Raw genomic sequence first — 18,276 nt, 5'->3', positions numbered from 1 at the left:
CACCAGAACACATTCCTTCTTCCCATGTCGGATTACCGATAGGGGTAATTCCAATCCTCGGGACACCAATACCTTGTGGTCATTGCCAAAGACCACCCTTAGCTCACGTGCAAGTGGCCTAAAAGGCTGATTACTCAAAGCGGAGAGCTCAGTCGCCAAGGCTTCATTAATAAAATTAAGACCCGCCCCACTATCAATAAGAAATTTGACTTCTCTACCTGCCACATCGGCAGACAGCTGAGCTGGAGGGACTATTTTCACCTCAAGAGGGTCCTGGTCATGGAGACTGCTATTCATGGTCAACAGATCCACTTGCATTACAGGCACCGAAGCAGAGTCGACAACTTCCCGTTTAGCAGTATCTTGCACAATCGTAGGAGGATGAACATCATTCCCATCACCTTCAGAATTAGCCACCATCAAAGTCGGAGTCCTCGAACCTCTACCATTTCTCGGATTAAACCTCTTAACAGGTAACTCAGCATTACATGTAGCAGAGTAGTGTCCCGGCTGCTTACATCGTCCGCATATAGTTGTAGGGCTGAGAGGGCATTGAGAGAGAGCATGGTCAAAGGAACCACACCGACAACATCGCTTATCGGATTGGTACACGTTACCCCGACATTCGAAAGCTCTATGCCCTTTTAGACCACAACGCCCACAGGCATCCTTATCCATGTCACCCAGGGCTATGGAAAGACCAACGTCATCACTATTCTCCATGGTGTTAGCGACAGATACCTGAACCTTCTTGCCACCTCGCGGAACCGAAGTACTTCTGCGGGACGATCCTACCGGCTTCTCATTATATTGAGCCCAGCGACGAACTTCTCTCCTCATAGCTGCATAAGATTCCACCGTTGACGATCCTAACGAGTCGATCCAGCGCTGTGTAGCAGTAGGTAAGGATGCATATAGTTTAGATCGCAATTCACGATCAGAAACTTGACTACCTCTCGACATAGAGATTCTATCTGCCAAAGTGAGCAGCTTAGTTAAATGAGACTCCATCCTCGATGAGCCGGATGTATACACCAACTTGTCCCATTCTAACTGAGTAGCCAAATCTGAAGAGAGCATAGTATACTCATCCAGAAGTATAGACCTTAGCAACGACAATTTTCGTGTCCAATTCTCAGCAGACACACCTTCCTTGTTGACCTTAGCCTTCACTTCTTTATTAACATAACCACGAATGTCTTCGTCCAAATTGGCACGAAGATAGAAATATTTGAAAGCAGCAGTACCACAAGCATATTCGTCAGTGGAGTCGATCTCATCTAAGAACACAGCAACCGATCTTGTATCTTGAGATCCTTTAAAAATACCTCCACTAACCTTCCCGGCATCCTTAGCCCGGGAGATGAGCTTGGGAATATCGAGGGTTTTACTACCCTTTGTTTCAACAACAGCAGTAGTAGTAGCATCAGTACTCTTCTTGCCCCCAGCAGTCTTTGCCGATAAAGCCTGCTCCAGGGCACGCCGGTGAGTTAACTTATCTGCCCAGCTGATAGTGGCATCACGGGCATGGACACTGTCTAAATCGGTCATACGCAACTGATCGACCAGGTCCAAACTAATACCCATATAAGTAGCCAAACGCTGCAGCTCACTGGACGTAGCACCACTAACCAAACCAGAACTCGACATACCAGTACCAGGATGCGAACCAGGAGTAACACTTCTCGGCCCAGCCCCCAAATTGTGATCACTCACTTCATTGAGAACGCTACTCTGGTTCGACATAGATATAGGTACTTGAGGTAGATGCTAACAATACCAACAGATGCTGATACTTGCTCAAACTTACGATTACAAAGAGCATAATCAACGCCTAGCGCTAGAGGGACAATTTAGCTCACTCAGCGCCACACGATGCCACACTGAGATATGACAAGACGTCAAGAGAAGCAGATACTGTGATCGCGTTATAATTACAGTCGGGTCCTCGTTGACCAAGCCAATATCTCTCCAGAAGCATTGCGGGAGTATGTTAGCGCGATAAAGACGACTATGGAGGTGCGTTCATGAGTAAGTTTCACCCTAGAAGAGATGACCATCGTTGAGAGAGGAATTAAAGGAGGCCAAAATCGTTTAGCGCATAGATCCAAGCCTCCGGGAAATGCAGGAGTTCTACCGGACGAGGCAGTTAAAGCCCTAACAGGTATAAATCCTATAGCTGACATAGCTATAGCATAGTGGAGCCACAATTCTGGTAGATTCGGGATGCGAGGATAGCACAGTGAAGTGTGAAGGCGGTTCGAGTCAATCGAGTAGAGCCTGGCAAGGCTACGCCAAAGGAGCCTTGATGCGCTGCACGAGGGACACAACAGAAGAAGAAAAAAAAATAGTCAATAGGTAATAAAGACTACAGCGAGAGGAGGGGATAAAAAAAACATGAATCGATTGTGTCATCGAAGTTTCTGGTAAAGCCAAGAGTTCGGTGGATAGTGGAGAGATTTGGGTGACGGGACAGACCCGTGTGAGACGTGAGTCGTTGATACGACACCACCTAGTCGGGCACCTGTCCCGTGACCGAAGCTTCAGGGGGGAGCCCTGCAAGTCTTCGGTCCTCTCCACACCACCTAGTCGACTAACTCTATCAAAGTTCCCCTGGTTAAGTGTAAATGGTTAGAGGATCACTGGAGCCAGAGTTGATGGAAAGTCTCGCCAGAGGCTAGGGTCAACTCCAGAGGAAGTGATTCGATGGGCGAGCGAGCTTGGTCGCTCGCAGGTGCTTCAATAATCCGAGGATTCCGGAGGAAAGTTATTAGTAACTGACAGTTTTTTTTTTCTTAGTGGACTGGGTGACGGGACAGACCCGTGTGAGACGTGAGTCGTTGATACGACACCACCTAGTCGGGCACCTGTCCCGTGACCGAAGCTTCAGGGGGGAGCCCTGCAAGTCTTCGGTCCTCTCCACACCACCTAGTCGACTAACTCTATCAAAGGTCCCCTGGTTAAGTGTAAATGGTTAGAGGATCACTGGAGCCAGAGTTGACGTTCAGTGTTCGACTCAAGAATTCCCCTATTTCAGTTTCGATTTTGTGTAATAACACAGCAGCAGTTCCGGCTCTTGCTTCTTGGTTTTCGAAGTCTCAAGCTTTGAGAACGCCTTTGGGGGTTGGGGTCCACTGGTCTTCACGTACGCTCTCAACATGTGCGTGGAAGTTTCAATAGCCCTGCAGATTTTATCAGTCGTCGTTCGGAGATCATGAAAACCACTCCTGCTAAGTGGCGCCGGGTCGTAGTGACGCCTCAGGGACGACTCTGGTTTGAGCATCTCTCTGGTGAGCAGACGTTTCTGAGGTTATGTAAACAGACCGTGTTGTCAATCTCTTGGTACATTAGTGGAATTTTTGTTACATTTTCCTTACGCCTTCTTCTCCAAAACATGCCTCGGGACCTGTCAAGGATTCGATCGTATCTTGAGGGGTCCTACAGCTGAGTACAGGGCAAATCTGCTGAAGAGAACTAGAAGGAAAATTTGGAATTTCTGTCACAGTCTTCAGCTCCAGAGTCTGAAAGGTTCTGCATCACAGCAATACCAAACATCTGAGAGCTACTACGAAGCCGGATTCGGTCCTATATTTGCGACGAATCGTGCCAAAGTCAACAACCTTGTCGCTTTTATGAGTGGTTGAACGGCCTCAGCGAAGATTCACTCATCTACTATCCGTAAATATACTTCTGCCGTGAGATCGAATGCCCAGGTTCGCCTTGGACGAGTGGTTTCTCGTGGAGAGAGCCAAATCTTAGATAGGGTTTGGCAAAGAGCGGATAATCCACTGAGCTCTCTTGAACGTTTAATAAAGAGAACGGCAGTGCTCTCGAGCGAGTGTCCGAAAGCGTTAGCTCATATGCCTCTGCTATTCGCGAGGTTACAAGATAAGATAAGATCAGCAGCTCATTGGGCGGTACTTTGCTCCGGTTCAAAAAGGTGGCAGCACTCCGTGTGGCAGACGTTGGGGAAAAACACCAGGGAGTTCTCAAGTGCGTCTTGATTTCTACAACAACGAAACTTCCTTCCATAAGGAACGTGAGGCTCTATGCTCAGCGAGTTGTTTTTGCAACAAAGTGCCTTGTGTGGCTCACAATATTACCAAGATGCTGCGCAAGGAAACTTCAACGAGCCAAAGGGTATTCCCTGGATTGAGTACGATGATCTACCCGGGAGGGCAAGGGAAATTCCTAACCAAGAAGTTACCGCAGTATGTCGTCGAATGGAAACTGGATGAAGTTACGATGCACAGCCTACGAAGCCTAATGCATGAGCTACGTGAATGAATCCGTGAAGAAGAAGTGTCGGAGCCATGTTGAGCAAATTTTGGACGCTGCATGACTCTTGGACGCTTGTGGTAGTGCTCTTTCACATGGTCTTCCGTTGAGTTCGGTTTCGAACGATAACCTAGCTGTCGGAACGTGAAGAGTAACTTCCTGCATTCCATAACTGTAATGTTAACTTGATGTGAGTGTCTCTCATTGATGAGGATGTTACCTCGGAGAATTTTTACTAGTAGAAGGAGTCTTCTGGTTCTGTTGAGGAGGTTCTGTTGAAGGTTGTTGTGAGGAGGTTCTGTTGAACCATCGGACATGCCTCCTCCATCCGACAGTGAGGACATCATTTCAAGTAGGTGACTCATCGTTGTTTTGTGATTGAGTTTGGGGACACTAACATATGTCAGGAAACATGGGCCATACCCCGTGACATAGTTAGTGTGACCAAACATGATCTGTGAACCTTTGGCCCAAGGTAAGACCCGGAGAGGGTTCAAGTCTCGGGTTCACAGTGTTTGGTCCTCTCTCGCACTCCCAAACAACTGTCCGGTTGACGGACAGATGTCACTCGGATTGAGAGAACGAGTCTTGAGTATCAAAGTTCGGGGATCAAGGTCAACAGGCACGGATCCGGATCAAAGATCACGGATCGAGATCAAGAATCACAGACCTGACTCACGCATCTCTGATCACGATGCATTTGGCTCAGACATCAAAATCAACGAGTGATCTGGATCATGTGCTTGATCTGTGGAGCAAGATCCGCAAACCGGACAATGTTCTTCGTTGTTGATTACGGATAATCCTAATCTCTGAAGTCGTCGGCGAATTTCCCAACTTGTCCTCTCGACAGAACGAGTAGTAATGGAATCTTTACATCCCGGTCTCCCGAGGTGGCGGCTATAAACCAGACACCTTCTTCAAAAAATCACCAGGAAGCTGAGTAGAACTCTTCAGCTTCAGAACAGATCTTCTTTTTGGGTCGACAGCAACGGTGGCAGGGATCTGTGGGGGGGCGTCCTATCCTCAGAATACCATCAGAGGTAGAATACATTTGTACAACAGTTCTATGGTAATCAAAAAGCTCATATTCATAGACAAGAAGAAGGTCATCGTTAGTCTAAAAAACCTTTCCAGCCAGAAAAGTGTGGCCAGAAGACACTATTCGTATTTGCCTCTCAGGTGAAAGGTCTTCCGTGATAGGTGGAAATGACAGTCTCTCATCTTTCGGGCTTCTGAAGATAGCGTAACCACATGATCTACGTCTGGCCGACCACTCTGGTGTTCATCTCCCGAGCTGGGACAGGGCTCTGAATGATCCTTGTCAAAGGCCCTGTCGTCGACAGGCTGTCGAGTAGCGTGAGGAAGTTGAACTTCATCACGTTGTCATCTGTTGGACCCTCACAAACACCTCTGACTCATTGTGAAGTTCACAATGGCTCAGACGATTCACAGTGTGAATCAGTGGTACACCACCAAGCACGCGATCATATCGCGCTCGCCATGAAGAATAGCGCACATTGCGAGACACGTGAATCCGCGTGACGTGACGTCCGCGGTGACGTGACGTCTTTTCCTGCCTCGCCTTCCTTCGTTCGCTCTCATTCGCTTTTTCCAACCTTCCTCAAGGTTGTTGCGTTTTGGCAATTAACTGGTGCCCAAACCCAGGATCCAGAACATGTTTTCTCCGCATGGCCAGGCCTCTCCTCAACATGAGGATGACTCAGCTGCAAGTGCTAGACGTGATGAGCCTCCTACAGTGGCGGCTACAGCGGGAGCTCAGTTGCCCCCTGGTGTCCACACTCACGGCGCATCCGCCTTATCCTCTACGGCTCGCTCACCGGCTCGTCCGGGTTTTGCAGCCCTGCAGCAGTTCTACCTGGTCCCTCCAGGCCTGCTCCGCTGACACTCGATATCCCTCGTCGACGGTCGCCTCCACCACCGCCGTCCCCATCGCTAGGCAAGCACGCCAGCGTTCCGACTCCGGGTAGTCAGGGGTTTTCAGCCGCGGTCGCAGCTACGCAGTACGGCCAGTCATTGGTCGGCCCAGATCATCATCAAGCTGGTAGTGTCAAGAGATACGCTTTCAACTGGAACGGCTCCTCCAAGGGACAGACTGATGTTGAGGAGTCCTTGGACAAGCTCAACATCATTGCTACCGGGCTTCGCCTGTCCGACGAAACTACTCTCTGCTTGCTGACCCTTAGTGTTACCGATGGAGCCTATGCCACCGTCAGCTCGCTCCTGGGGCGGTCCACGGAGTCTGCCTCGAGTCGGCTAAACTCGACAGCTCCCCCAGTGACGACTTGCCAGGTAGGCCTTCCACTGGTGAAATGCAACGGCCGTTACTTCCTTGTGGATTCAGGTGCGCAACAATCCTTGATTAGTAAGCGGTACGCTGATGAGTCCGGCTTAACTCTAATCCCACAAGAGACTGTTTACTGTTCTTTGACTACTTCATTCACCACTCCATTCCGCACTTGTTTGCGTATTTTTGCGGTGTGTTTGGTTGTGAATGTAACTTCAGAGGCCAACCAAACTCTCTTCCCAACTGCGGAAAGACTATCGATGGTATCCTTGGTTGTGATTTCATCGCAACATTCGGGACTAACCTTCTCACAACCACATGTTCAAACACGCACGGCGTTTCTGTGACTGCAGTTTTCCCAGAGTCTCCCGTGACTCGCCTTTCACTGACCTGCCCACCACACCCTTCCATCAGTGGTAGCGCACTTACATCCCCTCCATCCCACACAATGACCGCGGGAATCATCCGCAAGGATTTTACTGTCGTACGTTTCCGTCGTCCTGATGGATCACAGTACTGGCAATGCACGTGGGTATGGAAGAGCCCCGAAGCTGCACAACGCGCAGCTAGATTCCGTCCTGCGGTGTACAAAGCCCAGTTTGATCAGTTTTCTCTAGAGGTGTACAAGCTCTGAAGAGCGGAACTCAAACTGTGGCAAGACTGGGGTTTTATTCGCCAGATGAGCCGTGAAGAGCTCCGCTCTTCCATCACCTTGATCTCAATCTCACAACTCCACAAATCGTCTACTCCAGTAAGACCTGTTCTCGACTTCAAGCCAGTTAATTCTTGTTTGGTGTCGTATCCGAAGGAGACTGAACACGTTACCTGTAGAGCAAGCTTACGCCGATGGCGAGCAGGCTACTCCAATGCCGGACGACTCACCAAATCGTGGGTACTCATGGATATCAAAAAAGCATATATGTTTATTCATATGCACCCTGAGTGCTCCATTTATCAGGGTATCACCCTGATTGAGGACGAGGGTAATCGCACATACGGGGAGTTGACCCGCCTTGCGTTTGGTGTGTCAATTGCTCCAAAGGTCCTCCGCTCCGTCATTGACTTCATTCTAGAAGAAGCTGGAATTGACGGAGGTGTCGAGCCTTATTTCGATGACTTGCGCGTGCCCAAATCCCAGGTGGATAATGTCGTCAAGGCTCTCAACCAGAATGGGTTCAGCCTGAAAGAGCCCGAGGAGGCCGAGACATCTGGTATTCTCGGTTTGCAACGTATTCCAGGCAACATTTGGACTCGCCGCAGTCCGCTCGGTCCCATACAGGGAGAAACTTACCACCATCTCAAATCGTGGGTAGCGACCTTAGCGTGTTCACACTACCCGGTTTTGCGATGGTTACGGCCAGCGGCTCGCGGGTTGGAACGGATTGGTCACCTCGAGAACCCTTCTGCATCCAAGTCCTTACTCCTTTCGCAGAACATTCTGCGGAAATGCGAGGCACTACATCGTGATATCTTCTCCCGTGGTGATCCAGCTACTGGTAAAGTTACCGTCGATGCTGGGTCCACATGGCGATTGTATTGCGATGCCTCTGACCTGAGCTTAGGGGCCTGCCTATATTTCGGCTCTACCTACGTCGAGGATGTCTCCTGGCTACGAAAACTCGGAGACATCCGGCTGATCGACGTGGTCGAACTAGAAGCAGCCTTAAAAGGGCTCAATACTCTAGTTCTTTCTTGGCGCCGAACCCTAGGCATGACGGGAAGGCAGTCGATTGAGGTCTATACCGACAATCGACCTGTACTCGAACAACTCCAACGGAAGTTAGCGTCTCACTGGCATTCCAGCGAGGGTCTCACGGTCGGTTCTGCTGAGGCACGACTTCAGATGATTGAAGATACCTTCGAGGTCTCAGGCTTGTCAGTGTCTTATCATTACGTGGAGAGTGAGAGGAATCCGGCCGATCATCTCACACGACTTCCCACATACCTCCGTTGGAAAAAACCTTCCCGTCGATCACCCGCTCCACAGTTGGCTGCTCCGGCTATTCTTGCGGATCAGGAGGAGTCGTGGCGCGAAGCTTCTCAAGCCAATGAAGACGGATTGTACATTCCTGACTCTCACCTGATTGAGTTCCTTACTGAGGTACACAACGATCATCACGAAGGCTCTGAAGGTCTGTTCAACAGATTGCGAGGATGAGTTCGCGCTCCTGGGCTACGAGCACAATGCCGACGTACGATCCGACAGTGTGCGACGTGTCGTGCAAGTAAAGTGCACCCACATCAAAGCTCGGATGGTCTCCAGGTAGACAGTGACGGAATTGGGCGTAAACGTAGCAGAGCCCCAGCAGAGATTGCTGACACGCGAAGATCTGCCGTGCCTTTCAATAAGCTACACCTCGATATAGTCGGCCCTTTCCGTAAAGTTAACGATCGCCTTCAGTTTTACGTGATCACCTGCATCTGTAACGCAAACGGTTATGCCCTTGGTAAGCCTGTCAGATCAACACCCGTTGGCAAGGATGTGATCGACCTCCTGTCTCACATTTTTGCAACTTTCCACACACACCGCTTGGTGCTGTGTACCGACGGAGGTTCGAATCCAGTGTCAGGGCAGGTCACGGATTTCTTGATGGGGTTCGACATTCTTCCGCAAATTACGGCAAAGAACACGTCTCTCAGCAACGGACGTATCGAACGTCTTCATCGCACGATGGAAGAATATTTGCGTTCGCACGTTCGCTGCGACCAAATAGCCTATGGCGTCTTCCATCGCACTGTTGCTGAGTTTTTGCGCATGTTCAACACTACTCCTCTCCGAGGTGGAAAGAGTGCGCATGATAAGGTTTTCACTTTTCCGGCCAACTGCGACCGTTTTCGTCCAGTTCAAACGCGTCCGGAATATGATCTCCTGTTTAAAGACCCGCGAGAGACCTGGGGTCCTGGTTTCCTGGTTGATAGTCCTGTGCTCCTGCGAGTCATGAGACCGACAAACAAGCTCTCGCGACGATGGATACCCGCAACCATAGCTGAAGTCTAGGGAAGAAGACTTACAGCCTCGTTGGTATGCCTGGTAAATTCGACCTCAAGGACCTCAAACCATCACCAAGCACGCGATCGTATCGCGCTCGCCATGAAGAATAGCGCACGTCTGCGAGACACGTGAATCCGCGTGACGTGACGTCCGCAGTGACGTAACGTCTTCCTGCCTCGCCTTCCTTCCTTCGTTCGCTCTCGTTCGTTCTTTTCCAACCTTCCTCAAGGTTGTTGCGTTCTGGCAATTAACTGAATCCGATTCGTGTTGGGGCTTACGATATACGTGGACATGTTCACTTCAAGCATAATGTTCTACGGGGTCCTTCTCACTATGTACTCCATCTAGAAAAATGCATTTCCACCATAGTGGGATACTGCGGGAGACCCTCACCACTCCTTGAACAAATCCGTTCTTCCGTTCAGCAGTGGGCGAACCTCCTTGCATATGGGATCGTGCACAAAAAATATTCAAATATTTCTCGAGAGAAGAGGACATCATTAGTGATCTTATACACAATATCGATACGTGGGAATGCGGAACCCTTCTGACAAGGGAGTGTGGTTGAGGAATGGCGTAAGCGTAGAGAAGCACCAACACGGAACCGGGAGCTAGCGCATTGTTGGCGCTCCGCTACCGCGACTTGATTGATGTGGGAAGGTACCAAAACGGTCACACATCTCCCGGGTCCGGAGGGTTGGGAAACCATAAGGTTCCTTGGCTGTACCACATCACTCTACACCGCAGCATATTGCTAATTGGAGTGTACGAAGTAGGCAAGGTTAGTTATCAGCCACACAACGCACACAATCGGAGTGCGCACAAGAGTTTCATATGATAAGAATGCGCGGCAATGATAACGAATCGTGTACCGTGCTTCAATATGTACAAAATGATGAAACTTGACTCTCGCAGTAAGTGACGCATCGTCAACTTTCGGCCCACCCTCCTCTCCCGGGTTGGGTCTCGTGGATTGCTCAATCATATACGTTCTACGGAAAGCATTCATGCTTTGGTCAGCCTCTCGTGATCTGGCGTTACCAGTAAAAACTACAAATCCTGTGAATCGCAAAACTCATTCGAATTCTGACCGACGTACAGGTTTCGGGTTCGGAGTTTTTGGGAACACAGGTCTGTGTTCTCTTACTGGATTATCGGTGTGCTGTTCCCGATCAATCCTGGATGGGAGACTTACCGTAGTTGAGGCTGTTAAATCAAGCCACTGTGCTGTGCCTTGCACATGAGGGCAGTGGCTTATGACGGTGTTGTTTTGCACGCACGCGCACGTCCCTGAAGGAATCTACTATTTGCGTAATAATTGGCTGCAGAGGGGCGGGGGGACACTCCCTCCGTCCCCTCGGGTTTTATTCCCGCGACACTGCGTCTGCTAACCCTAAAATAAAGTATTGGGCAGATGAGTACGGTAATATTTATCACCTTCAATTCTGCCGAGACACAGGCCCATGGGGACGTTGCGAGAGATGCGAATTTCGTAGTATCAACCCGACCCGCAGCTGCGACGGGCTGCGTGGTCTCGGTCATCGCCGATCAACGAGCACAGCTACGTGTTGGGTCTGGCGGCAGGGTCACTCGTATCCTTGGATTGTAAGGAACGATGAGTGCGGACTACAAGGCTCAAAGCCAAGGACGCAGAAGTTCAGTACATCAATGGGGAATATAAGGATGAAGGTTATTTTGCATCGTACTTGTAATGTCTGGGAGTAAGGACCGTGAGAAATCCAAAGCCTTCATGAAAGCTATGGCGGGTGTGGCCGAACGTGCGTTCGGTACAGAATCGAGTAGCAGCACTCGTGCTAACGTGGCTTCAGAGGCTAGTTCCTCGGCTACTTCTTTGTTAAACACGGAGATGGAGGTTATGGGGGCCGATGATCCTCATCACCGTCAAGTTCAGAAGAAAGGACGTACTCCTGCGGTGAAGTATCAGGTTGTCGAGATTCTTCAATGTAATGAGTTGTCAGATGCTGGGGTCAGCCTTGATAAGATTGTTGTCTGTAAGATGGGTAAGCGTAACTCGTATGTAAGGAAGAAGGCGATCGATGTCACTAGAGACTGTCGCTGTGCCTTCAAAAAGCGTAGAGGATACGCTTCGTGTAGTTATACCGCCCAGATATCCTGGTCATCTCGTGGTATCTATAAGATCCTACTCCCGTATGCAGAACACGAGGAACACACGAGACTTGACACTGCAACCAGCAATCAGCCCTTCTCATGGAGACCTATACCCCTTAGTCAAGAAGGCAGGAGGATAATCGATGATCATGCCCTTGATGGTACTCTAGCTTGTCGCACTGAGAGAAAGCTTATCAAACTGAAGCTGATCAAGAAGCTTACACCGGCTGTGAAACAGCAAACCTTGAAATGATGATACACAGTTAAACTAAATCTGCGGAGCGACGATCGCGTACAATCTGGTGACAATCTGTTGGAAATTGAGGAGTTATGTGAGCAGAATAGCGGCAATCCATTCGACGACGACCAACCGTACTGTATAGGCTACTGTGATTCCTCAAGGTTCCTCAAGAGTCATGAACTGGCCTGGCTGGACCCTGTTGTAATAGTCTGTGAATGTTTACGTCTACCTTCGCGGTTCGGACTGCTGAGTATTTGCTACGTCCTGAACGAGGACAGCACATCAACCGAGTCGCTCTTCGAGAAATGCAATAAAAGAAGCAGCCCGGTCATTGGGTGTTCATCATGAGCCAAGGGTTCTGCTAGCCGATGGAGCAAGCAGCATCACCCGAGGGGGGAGAAAAGTAAGATAGAATTCAGGTCGGGATATTTCTCTGAGCAGGCTGTATTCGTTTTCCTCAAGCTAGACCATGAGGACTCACCAAGACGGGCGCGACATTGGGATGGCCAAGCGAGAATCCCGCAGATTATACATAGATCAAACAACTCTTCAATATGCGGAGGTGTTGGGAAAAATCGGAAAACTAGCTTATGCGAACAGCTCGGAGAGATATGCACGAAAAACTTCAATGATCGAGAAATGTCATATCCGGGGATCGAACCGGGGACCTATGTAAAATGCAATGATTGAGTCCATGGATGTGGACTCAGTGGGCTCCGCCCCTCCGTCGCGAAGGCCTAGTGGACAAAATGCTCCCAGGATTCTGCAGTATGGGGAAGCTGGGAATCCTACAAAAGAGCAATGAAACAAATCCGGGTCGTTCCACGTACAGAGGGCGGTTATTCCTGCGCGTGTTGCGACTTGAGATTAGCCAATTGCCGACATACAGTAGTGTCGGAATTCGCTTACTCGAGAATACCTTCAGAAGAAAGCTTGGAGAAGGTCCAGCAATTAGCATCTGCTCCCACTGTTCGACCAAAGTGAATAACCTAAGGTTATTAACCTTCTCTTTGTGGAGCGTATCTAACGCTTTTCTGCTCTCAGATTAACAACCAACACCGCACTCGAAGTGGGTGAAGACCACAATCGACGCCGTCGCGCCCTCGTGGATATGGTTCGCGCTACGGCTGGCCCCCGTAAACGACAACTTCCAGCAGAGGCACGAGTAATTGCCCCCTTTTTATAATGACATGTCGCAGAGCATACTGCCTGAGGACTCTCTAGCTGTCGAGCCCGATTCCAGTGGAGATGAAGCCAGTAAGTTTCCGTTCATCATGAACGGTTAATGCACAAAATTTGTACATGAGAATGCATACATTTTCACCACAAATTCAGGTTTTGATAGAGTACATGATCGCACGGTGCTGGACGATTCAGATAGTAGCGACTGCAGTGAATCGGATGATTATTCTGATTCGTCCGATTCGGAACCTGTTTCAGACGGGGAGCCATGTGCGGATAATAATGCAATCCTTCAACAGAGCTTCGAAGGAAAGATCATGCGGAGAGGGAACCCAGGCGATCATTTTATTCAGGAGTGGATGGCGATTATGGCACGGAGAATAATGGTAAATTTCCCTCTCTCATCCCCAATATTGCCTATACAGGCTTGAATTTATCCGCTGGATTCTTCATTTACGATGCCGGATCTCATGAGAGGTCTGCTACAGCGAGGGACACGGTAACGACATGCAGACCTCGAGCTAAATGTGGAATGGTGCAGTCACTTGATGTATCGCCGATCGAACCTGTGACAAACCATTCACCTTGGTCCGTTCACAGAGCCTATTAGAGGTAGCAGCGAATCTTCCATGTCGTTAACAAGGACTCGGTGTGTTAAGGCAGATCTATCAGCGTTACGGCGTTACGGCGTTCCCCGTTTACCGCGGCACTGGAGCTGGTGCCTATTAAGAATCTGGAGTGAGTACACTCTTGACTCAAGTTGAGTGGAACATGGATCTCACAAACATGTGAGAAACATAGACTCTCACTGTCATCTGCTTGTACATATGACTTTGACAACTTGGATTTCATTGTCATCTTGATGGTAACAATCTCGATTGTGACATACTCGAGTCTCAAGTCAACTTGATGTAACAGAATTTATTGTGACAGCTTGGATTCTCATTGTCACTCTTGATGGTAACATTGTGATTCTTGTCTGCTCACTTGTCAAACTTGTACGGGAAATGATGTAGTAGTCGGCGGGATACTCTCGACATCATGACACGGCGTGCTCGAGGAACCAGCAAGAAGATGAGGGGCACGCCCTCAAGGCGATGGACTGTCGCGTCCAGCAAATCCTGTTGTTTACAACTTGCGAGAAAAGCGCATCTCTCAAGTGATTGACGATAAACCATCACCGCTGATCCAGTAATTGTGAAACCAATATTTCCCATTGGGAGGAGTCACGTAATGCGGCTCACGTTGTAAGCTACAACTTGTGAATGAATGGTTCTGAATGTATGCTGCATAGAGTATGCATCATGTGCTACGCCGGTTTGCTGCGGCGTCATCGTGCAAATGGAGTATCCATGACGAACTTTCGAACATTCGATCATCGTTAAATCAGATAAACGGTTTCTTCCGGATTACCAGATCTCCGCAACTATGTTGGTAGTCTCAATACACTTGGAAATAATCTTTGTAGCCAAGCAGGACTCGAATGAACGAAGACTTGCGTAGAGTGCTCAGAGCGCTCGAAGATCATGTGCTTGCGATCACATCTGCCTCGTCTCATGAACCTGCCTCGAATTACGCCGAGTGCGAACCGCAGCCTGTCGATACAACAAGACGAGACGAATCTGAGTACACATCCTCTATAACGTGAATCTGCACATCCGGACAGGAGTATACAACACAACGAGATTGGTAAATAGTGCTAGTGAGAGCATCCCAAAATTGATACCGGAACCGAAATGACCACTATCTCACCGTCCCAAAGGAAAATACATCACAGGCAAGCCCGCGCCTCGTACAGCTTCGAATGGCCAGTGTAGCACGCCTGACAAGCACAGAGGGTTCCTCAGTGGGAGTAATATGCATCGAATAAGCACGTAAAGTGGCCGGCGGCGAAGCAGAAAAGTGGCAGTTAAAGCCAAAAAGTGGCGGGCGAAGTAAAAAAGCGGCGCGTGAAAAGTAGAAGGGGGTTCTTCCTTTGACCGTATCCAATGAATTCACCACGTCGTTAAAATCTACGCCTCGTCTTACGCTCGCGCGCCATTGAAGTGATGTAGGCTCTGCCCGAATTTAGCCAAACCCGATTTTAACCAACTAAAAACCGCGCGCCATTATAATCTATTAATATATATATAAGCATTATTTTACCCAATCGCTTGGGGAACGTTTAAGCAATAACAGGTAGCCATGGAGAACACTTAAAAAGTTCTTGTTATGTAGAGTGTATGGTTCAGTGGTTAACTTTCGTGTTTGTAAGTGGAACGGTATAGGGTTCGAACCTAGGCTATATACTTTTAATTATTTCAGAGCTTAAATTGGGCTTTCCAGCCGCTGGGGGATTACTTTGGTTTTGGTTTTAAGAGTTGGAATAGCGCGTTGGTTAGTCTTCGGTTCTGGGTAACCGGTGGCGCTGGTTCAGAACTTTGTAAGGATATTTTTATCAGCTGTGTTCGATGCTTTTGTACCATTTTGAATAACTAGCAGCAGCAGAACGCATGTCATTATAGGCCGTCTTCGCCTCTGCGTTCGGAGCCCCACATGCGTGGGGTGTAGAATGACCTGCATTGATCAAGCGCAGCTGCTCAACCGGCCCACCAACATCGCCGGATACCACCAATGTCGCGGAGCACCTGGGCTTCTTGTGAGCGTTTGCACAAGCCCAGTAACTCCGCCTCTTCTCGACGTTTTGCCCTTTCATGCGATAAAGGTAACCTTTGTGAGCAAGCAGAGGCTTTTTACCAAACGAAGAAACCCATTTTAGCTGTTGGGTGTTAGCGTCAGACATATTTTGGAGCTCGAAGCAATGAATCGTTTCAAACTAGATAACTACGTAAATGAATAATGAAATACTAATCCACTCCTGCTGCAGGAGTCCTGCACCTATATTACAGCAATAATCTACTAGTTGGCAATTGGCAACTGCCCGGTAAGTCCGTCGCGCTAGCAATTCCCAATATTATTCGCGTGTCTACTTCCAATAATTTTCGCTAGAGATTTGTGTGATGTGAACTTCACATTGTGAAGTAGGCGCATTGTCCCAGCGACGGTCGCTGAGGGACCTACCCGCGTTCTACGACACTGTCGTTACTGTCGTAGCGACAGTATTATGATAATGTGAACGTGTATTGTTAATAGCGCATTATTAATAAGTTATTAATTGACACTGTAAAAACGCGACTCGTTCAAGAAGATAAAAATGACATTTGCGATTGATCTCAGATGATACAGTATGCGGACTCCTAACTAAAGATCTCAGTCTCACTACCAGTCTCTAACAAGACCACTTAACACATAGTCGGGGATAACTAATTAAGCTTGTGAGCTAGTTCGTAGGTAAAAAAACAAAGAAAAGCCCACTACGCAGGGGGAACATCGTTCGCTCATTTGCAAATACAGAAGAAACAGTTTAAAAAACGACAAGTTACCGCATATGCAAGAAACATCAAGAGTCCTAACGATGAAGAATAACATAGAATCGAACCAGCGACCTTCGGATCAGAATACTTAACTTATTCCCAACTTAGCTACGAATCATATACAAGTATTTCTTCCAGGATTGTGTTTTCGAGTTAGAAATGAACATTAGCAATATTTTGGAAAAAATCGTGACAAAAATATAAATTCCGATTTGGTTTAAACATTACCCTTTTTATCGATTATATTGGCGCGCGGTTTTGTATTGGTTAAATTCGGGTTTGGTAAAATACAGGCGTCACGCGATGTAGAGACAATAGCGTGCGCCATTGCAATCGATAATCTAACTACTTGATTCTGATGATGCAAGATAATTTGTAAACCTCTCGTAGTGACTATGAAGCCTACAAATGTCTCCCAAGAGGTGGTGGGGCAGGCATCTAATACGGTGTCTATGATGCGTGTCCACTCTACATCATCATTATCATCATCGTCTGATGGCATGTCGTCATCATCATCATCATTATCATCTTACTCCTCTTCTTGCACCTTCTGTTACGGTTCGGGTGTATCATCTAATAGGGAGGATGAAGCTGATGAATTAGCAGCAACAGGAGGAGTAAATTCTAAGATGGTGGATAACGATGCGACTATGCATCATGGTCATCATCATCACCACCATCATAGATGTACTTATCAACAATATGAACTACGAGAACAGTTACAACCTACTACTACTATGATCGATGGTGATATAGATAATCGTCATGGTATAGTAGTAGAGGATGAGAAAGGTAATAGTAATGCTATGATGGTTGTTATTATTATAAGTATATTTAGATACTACTACAGTGAGTACAAATCATAACATCCACTCGACTAGCCATTCATCATCACATTATGCTGATCCTGATGTATGGTCTCCTACTAAAGAGTAATAATAATATTATGATTACGTTAATGTTGTTGTATTAGGTATAAATTACGAGCTGGATGTGTGGTATATGATGAATCTGGTACTAATATATTGTTAGTTAATTCTACTAGACATGGATCTGATCGTATGACACATACTATACCATCTGGTAAAGTAGAATCATTTGATCAAGATTTGGAGACAGCAGCAGTAAGAGAGACCATTGAGGAGGCAGGAGTAGAGTGTAGTGTTATATGGGATCTTGGATGGTTTATATCATCTACTAAAACTGGACAACCTACAGTAACCAGATTATTCCTAGCTCAATGTACTAATATATTATCTACATGGAGGGAGGTAATAATAATAAGAATAGATAATGTATTATTAATAATAATGTTTGGTAGTCGGAATTCCGTGAGAGGATGTGGTGTAGTGTATCAAGAGCACTATCCTTATTAGGAAGGAAGAAGCCTCATTATCGTTTAGCTCTACATATGGCTGCTAATGTAATAGCAACAACGACTAGCATCACCACTATGTTATGATAATATTATTTAGTCATATGCACAGCATGGACATCCACCACATTCACCTTTATCATCATCATCAATATCATCACCACAGAAGGTAGATGATGATGAGAAGAAGAAGAAAAAGATGATGATGGATAGTACCAATGGGGTAGTACTTCTCAATATCGATGATGACCAGGATGGGGCTCATCAATTAACACCACCACCACAAGCACAAGCAGTAGTAACAACATCAACAACAATACATGATGATGATTATGCTCGGCAACAGTCATCATCATC

The 18,276-nt window shown here is 47.7% G+C and overlaps 3 protein-coding genes across 3 annotated transcripts; 2 read left to right on the top strand and 1 right to left on the bottom strand.

Annotated features, from left to right (window-relative positions):
• Positions 1–991: 991 nt before the first annotated feature.
• On the bottom strand, positions 992–1,746 carry Pmar_PMAR023849 (hypothetical protein; the record flags this gene model as incomplete). The annotated part of the gene is made up of 3 exons (XM_002766364.1): positions 992–1,053; positions 1,149–1,280; positions 1,329–1,746. 3 exons carry the CDS (start codon positions 1,744–1,746, stop codon positions 992–994), a joined length of 612 nt encoding a protein of 203 aa, XP_002766410.1.
• Positions 1,747–7,517: 5,771 nt separating this feature from the next.
• Pmar_PMAR023848 (hypothetical protein) lies at positions 7,518–8,744 on the top strand (the record flags this gene model as incomplete). The annotated part of the gene is made up of 1 exon (XM_002766363.1): positions 7,518–8,744. One exon carries the CDS (start codon positions 7,518–7,520, stop codon positions 8,742–8,744), a length of 1,227 nt encoding a protein of 408 aa, XP_002766409.1.
• Positions 8,745–11,289: 2,545 nt separating this feature from the next.
• Pmar_PMAR023847 (hypothetical protein) lies at positions 11,290–11,961 on the top strand (the record flags this gene model as incomplete). The annotated part of the gene is made up of 1 exon (XM_002766362.1): positions 11,290–11,961. One exon carries the CDS (start codon positions 11,290–11,292, stop codon positions 11,959–11,961), a length of 672 nt encoding a protein of 223 aa, XP_002766408.1.
• Positions 11,962–18,276: the final 6,315 nt, after the last annotated feature.

This window comes from Perkinsus marinus (genome assembly GCF_000006405.1).
Source record: "Perkinsus marinus ATCC 50983 genomic scaffold scf_1104296973036, whole genome shotgun sequence".
Classification (NCBI taxonomy): domain Eukaryota; phylum Perkinsozoa; order Perkinsida; family Perkinsidae; genus Perkinsus; species Perkinsus marinus.
Note: the sequence above shows the minus strand (reverse complement) of the source record. Positions and strands in the feature narration are given on the sequence as shown.